The following is a 6,576-nucleotide window of genomic DNA, read 5'->3' on the forward strand; positions in this document are numbered from 1 at the left end:
TGAGTGTTATTTAATGAGGAATATTTTACACAGTGTGTGCCTGCCAAATGAATAATACGGTAGTGCTCAGATCCTGAGACACTCTATAACTGTATATCATCAGTGCAGTGGTGGCCTAAACGTTAGAGAAGCGAGCTTGTGACCCGAAGGTCGTGGGTTCAATCCCCGGGTAAATCTGGTGTGGAACTGAAAAGGCAGCGCTCACGCCTCCCTCATTACCACCACCGAGGTGCCCTTGAGCAAGGCCTTTAACCCCAACCGTTCCAGTGGAGCTGCTCAGTGGCCAGCAGATGAGACTGTGGTTGTACTGGTCAGCTTCCAGGTGTGAATGTGAACAGGGCGCTCCTGAAAAAGAGAGCGTTGCTCTCAGTGAGACTCCCACTGCATAATTAAAGGTTAAACAAATCAATCTGTGATGTTGAATGTATTTCCAAGAGTTATTTTGTTCTTTGTTCTTTTATTTTTTTTGTGTATCCACTTTCCCTCTAGCTGCCTCGTCTACTTCAGTTAGCGATTTCCTACATTTCCCAGAATGCCTTTCAACAAGCTACAGACACTGGGCGGGAATTTGTCAGTGTTGTTTTACATATTGGTGGAGAGAGTTTTTCCACTCAAGCAAAATGAGAGTTGCATCCCATAGAGCAGGGGTGCCCAATACGTCGGAAGGTAGTGTGGTCGATCGCATGGCATTGAGGGCCAATTTATTTTTATTTTTTACTGTTTTTCCACTGTTTTTCCACTGTTTTTCCACTGTTCCACTGTTTTCCACTGTATACTCAGTATATATATATATAAATAAATATGTTTGGTAGATCACTTTGACTTGGTCATTTTAAAAGTAGCTCCCAAGCTGAAAAAGTGTGGGCACCCCTGCCATAGAGGCTATTCTCAAATGCAATGTCTTGTGTCTGCATTGCATTCTGGTCTCTCGAGGTTGCTGTGAGTCAAGAAACTTGTCTCTCCTCCTCTACTGTGGATTTCTCCCTGTATGATTGTTGAACATGGGTGCAAAATCTAGAATCTAGAAAAAAGCATGTCGTTTTTTATTCTGATTGTATTGGTTCAGTTTGTTTCACTACTTTTAATTTGAGGAGGTAATCCCTTTGCGATACGTTGGACGTATACTTCTGTTCAGGGGCAGCCGGTAGGTTTTTCTCACACCGGAGAGCCGCGTTGGATCCCCAGTGGTTCCAAAGTCTATATTTCAAGCCGTGAGTCATATTTAAGGTTTTTTGTTAACCCAAACCATAATCCTAACCATAACCAAGTTGCTTTATTTGGGTAATGTTTTCAAATGAACTGGAAACTCAGTGACATTTTCAAATTGACATTGGAAAATGTCGGTTCATTTGAAATGTTGAAATGCAACATATTTTTGGTTCACAAAGGTTGTTTACGCACCAGAAATGACTGCTGATATTTAGCGAACCGAGTCCGCAAGGCATGTTCACACCTGTCAAGGGTTAGATCCAAACTTAGCAAGAGGTTTTCTCAAGTGCACGCCACATGTCAGTGTGAAACAAAAACAGCCAAACATCTCCGTGTGACGTCACATCCTCTACGTTTGATCAACGGGAACAAAAAGAATACACCACCAATGGATGTTTCTGTAACAGCGTTGAAATATGGATGGATTTGTCCTTTTGTTTTTACCAGCTTGAGACATGATTCTCCAAGTCTTTTTCAAACTATTCTTGCCATTCTTCAATCTACTGCACAGTGTGTAATGTTAAAAGTCTGTCACAGTGTGTCATGTTAAAAGTCTGTCACAGTGTGTCATGTTAAAAGTCGATCAGTCTGTGTAACGTTAGAAGTCGGTCAGTCTGTAAAACGTTAAAAGTCTCTCACTGTCAATGTTAAATACATTTTTGCACTCTTCGCAATTGGCAGGCAACAGCAGCACCAGGAGAGAGAATGTCAGAGCTGTATAGACGCTTCAGTTATAATTGTTATAATTATCACATGCCGAGAGGGAGAGAGAGAAAGAGAGAGAGAGAGAGAGAGAGAGAGAGAGAGAGACGAAGAAGTGGCTGATCTGTATTAATTAAATCTCTTGGTCCACCACTCTGTGCTGCTCTAGGAGCAAGGTTAATGTGTGTGTGTGTGTGTGTGTGCATGCTGTGTGTAAAGTGCACATACTGTAATGGAGACAGTGAATCTGCACATGTCGAAATGTTTAGATGTTTAAATAGAGACACAGAGAGAGAGACTGAGGGAGAGACAGAGAGACACACACAGAGAGAGAGAGAGAGAGAGAGAGAGAGACACTGAGAAAGAGAAACTCCACATAAGTGAGTCATTCTTGTCCTTACCTTTAGCAAGTCTCCCTTGTTGAAACTCAGTTCATCGCCCTCCGTGGCACGGAACGTATACAGAGCCACCGCTTCCATCAGGACAAGTGCACATACACACACACCCACACACACACACACACACACACACCCACACACACACACCCACACACACACACACACACACACACACACACACACACACACACACACCCACACACACCCGAGACTCCGAGACCCCCACTAACCCCTCTGGTGCAGGGGGAGGTGGGGGGGGGGGGGATGAGGAGAAAACAAAACAAAACAAAAAACACACGATAGAGGTAGAGGAGTAGCCTACAGATGCAATGAGAGGTGTAGGAGGAGAGGAGGAGAAGAGGAGGAGGGGGAGGAGAGAGAATTGGGGTAGAGAGAGAGAGAGAGAGAGAGAGAGTCAGATTATAGGAGAGAGAGAGAGTGAGCTCGGCGAGGAGAAGAACACGACTGGCTGCTGCTGCTGCTCAGCGCTCAGCACCACACTGCCATGAGTAACACTGAGAGAGAGAGAGAGAGAGAGAGAGAGAGAGATAGAAAGAGAGAGAGAGAGAGAGAGAGAGCAGGGGCAAGAGAGTGGGAGGCACTTCCTGTGTATATATTTGTCTCACTGACAGTTTGCGTGGCTTCTGTGTGTGTGTGTGTGTGTGTGTGTGTGTGTGTGTGTGTGTGTGTGTGTGTGTGTGTGTGTGTGCGTGCGTGTGTGTGTGTGTGTGTGTGTGTGTGCGTGTGTGTGTGTGCGTGTGCGTGTGTAAGTAAGGTTTGAATTCAGATTAGGATTACGAGGATTATGAGTTAAGATTTATGGAAGCGTATTGCATGTAAAATAGCCATGTAATAGCCTACACTTGAATTTAAATTTGGCACATGTATGTGCAGTTTTTCGCTCAAAATGAAAATTTAATTCTGATTCAATAATGTAATTTGCATTTGACAATTCCTATAGCTACTAGTATTGATAAGGTGGATAATTGATGCAGTTCAGGAAATACATTTTTCCCAATTTGCATCATCATTTGAATAAAGCTAAAGAATAAAGGGTGTAAATCAGTTTAAATTAAATGTCAATACTATTAGTATATGAATTGCCAAATGCAAATGACATTGAATTTTCATTTAGAGCCCAAAAAAAATAAAAATACAAGCTGCAAATTGAAATTGAAACGTGGCCATTTTACATAAAGATCAGTTATTGGCTTTAAATAATATCAGCTAATAGGTAAAGGTTAGGGCATGAATGTAGTCAATGGAAACTCCTCATAAAGATGGACATACAACAGTGTGTGTGTGTATGTGTGTGTGTGTGTGTGTGTGTGTGTGCGTGTGTGTGAGAAACAGGAAAGGGGAGGGGCCTGAGCAGTGTTCTTGCCTCTGAAAACTTCCAAACACAACAGATAATCAGATTACCATAACAATATCAACCACAGCTTCCAATGGATATCAGCTGGGTGTTTGTTTATACCGGTATGTGTGTGTGTGTGTGTGTGTGTGTGTGTGTGTGTGTGTGTGTGTGTGTGTGTGTGCGTGCGCGCGCGCGCGCGCGCGCGTGCGTGTGTGTGTGTGTGTGTGAGGGAGAGGAGAGGGAGATTTTAGAAATCTAGAATCCGTTACAATCATGGCGTCCTGGTATGACTCAGCTAAAGACAGAACTGTGAGCTAGGCCCAAATCCCTCTTTACTATAGTAATGGGATAGTTCAGATTTTTTAAACTCTAGCCCTATAGAGAGCCAAAGCCCCGCCCCCTTCCGGTCGGGCCCTATGCGAACCAGCCGCGGAAAAAATATGAATGTGGTGAACGGCAAGAGACAATAATGTTTTGATCCCGTTTGAATTGTGTCATGATGAGGTCCACATATGATGTTTGAATTGTGTCATGATGAGGTCCACATATGATGTTTGAATTGTGTCATGATGAGGTCCACATATGATGTTTGAATGGTGTCATGATGAGGTCCACATATGATGTTTGAATTGTGTCATGATGAGGTCCACATATGATGTTTGAATGGTGTCATGATGAGGTCCACATATGATGTTTGAATTGTGTCATGATGAGGTCCACATATGATGTTTGAATGGTGTCATGATGAGGTCCACATATGATGTTTGAATGGTGTCATGATGAGGTCCACATATGATGTTTGAATTGTGTCATGATGAGGTCCACATATGATGTTTGAATGGTGTCATGATGAGGTCCACATATGATGTTTGAATTGTGTCATGATGAGGTCCACATATGATGTTTGAATTGTGTCATGATGAGGTCCACATATGATGTTTGAATTGTGTCATGATGAGGTCCACATATGATGTTTGAATTGTGTCATGATGAGGTCCACATATGATGTTTGAATTGTGTCATGATGAGGTCCACATATGATGTTTGAATGGTGTCATGATGAGGTCCACATATGATGTTTGAATGGTGTCATGATGAGGTCCACATATGATGTTTGAATGGTGTCATGATGAGGTCCACATATGATGTTTGAATGGTGTCATGATGAGGTCCACATATGATGTTTGAATTGTGTCATGATGAGGTCCACATATGATGTTTGAATTGTGTCATGATGAGGTCCACATATGATGATTTTTTTTGGGGGGGGGGGGAGCGGCCTTAGCTCAGGAGGTAGAGCGGGTCGGCCAATGACGCAAGGGTTGGCGGTTCGATCCCCGCTCCCTCCCAGCTGCCGTCGCTGTGTCCTTGGGCAAGACACTCAACCCTCCTTGCTCCCGATGGTGTGTAGATGGTGTGTAGGCACCCTGCGTGGCAGCCTGCCGCCATCGGTGTATGAATGGGTGAATGTAGACTATCTACTAGGGGTGTCACAATATATCGTCCCACGAAATTTCGCGATAGTAAAACGTCACGATATGTATCGTTGAGATGAAATCTCATATCGTGAAGAGAAAAAAAAAAAAAAAAAAAAGTTTTTTTTTTTTTTTTTTTTTTTTTCCCAAAAATAGACAAAGAAACGTCTTTGTTTGTTGAAGTTCAATGTGTGGAAAGTAGTTCAGTTGAACAAGTCTCTGAAGAGACACATGATAAGTTATACAGGAGAGAAACCATTCAATTGAGTTTCTGGCAAAACTGTTTACTTGACAGGAAAAACTGAAGATGCATAAAAAATAGACTAAGAAAAGTCTTGTTGTTTGAGTTTGAAGAAAAACTGAAGATGCATAATGAGAATTTATACTGCTGAGAAACCTTTTAGTTCAAAGTAAATCTAAGTGACGGTGTAACTCATTCTATTTCAAGATACACTGTAAATGGTAATTGCTACCCTTACTTTAAGAAAAAAGTAACCTTTACAATTTGCTACTGTTTGTGTATACTCTGCTCATTTTACTGAGTAGAGGTTACTTTCAAATGGTAATTGCTACCCTTACTTTAAGAAAAAAGTAACCTTTACAATTTTCTACTGTTTGTGTATACTCTGCTCATTTTACTGAGTAGAGGTTACTTTCTGGTGAGTAAAGTAACTACCGTATACGGTACTCATCATGATGAGTAACGTTTGCTTAAGAGTACATGTACACTGAAAAAACGGGAACTTGCCTCTCACGGATAGGTGATATTTGTGCCAGATATAGTGATATTTTGACTTTGATATTTAACTGATATGAATTATATACGGAGCGTATCGGAACTAGAAATTGTTGGGAATGATGTGCACCATGTCCGGGGGAATACTATGTCAGTATTTGTGCTATGCTAAAATACAATTTCCTAGGGTTAAAAAAAAACCTAAGTACTTTTCCCATACAAAAAAAAAAAAAAAATCTCTTAGCCGTTTCACCAAACGACTCCAATTGGCCTAATTCATGCTCATATGACACCCCCCCAACAACCCATATGCAAAACAGCCTAGGGTTGGCCAAAATGCCATGTTCAAAGCCTATTTACACCCACTTCCGGTCACTTCCGGCGGAAGCCCCGCCCATATTCGGGACCAGCGCATAAAACTACATAAGACTACATGTCTAACTTCCTAACCCTAGTTCCAACTTAGCCCTTCAACATGGGTGAACGGTACACAAGCGGCAGAACCTAGTGCAAATTTCAGCTAGGGTTGTCAATTAACTCCCCTGGACCACCTGGAGCTATAATTTCAATTGGAGCATGTAGCCCTCCTATAGGAGAGTAGACCCTGAGAAAAGGTTAGCCGAAGTCCCCTCCCCCTAGGCAGGGGGGAGGTCCAATCGTTTAAAAATGTTGAAATTAGGGGTGCGTTTAACTCCTAAA

General features: G+C 42.2%; 1 protein-coding gene across 2 annotated transcripts in view; it reads right to left on the reverse strand.

The window, feature by feature from the left end:
* The window catches only part of grapa (GRB2 related adaptor protein a), a 38,685-nt gene extending 35,937 nt beyond the window's left edge, over positions 1-2,748 (reverse strand). For both annotated transcript variants that reach the window (XM_083648752.1, XM_083648751.1), the window contains exon 1: positions 2,313-2,748. In XM_083648752.1, the coding sequence (XP_083504878.1) occupies positions 2,313-2,390 (78 nt within the window). In that variant the 5' untranslated portion in view covers positions 2,391-2,748. The remainder of the gene's footprint in view (positions 1-2,312) is intronic.
* Positions 2,749-6,576: the final 3,828 nt, after the last annotated feature.

Source organism: Poromitra crassiceps (assembly GCF_964638095.1).
Source record: "Poromitra crassiceps genome assembly, chromosome: 13".
Classification (NCBI taxonomy): Eukaryota; Metazoa; Chordata; class Actinopteri; order Beryciformes; family Melamphaidae; genus Poromitra; species Poromitra crassiceps.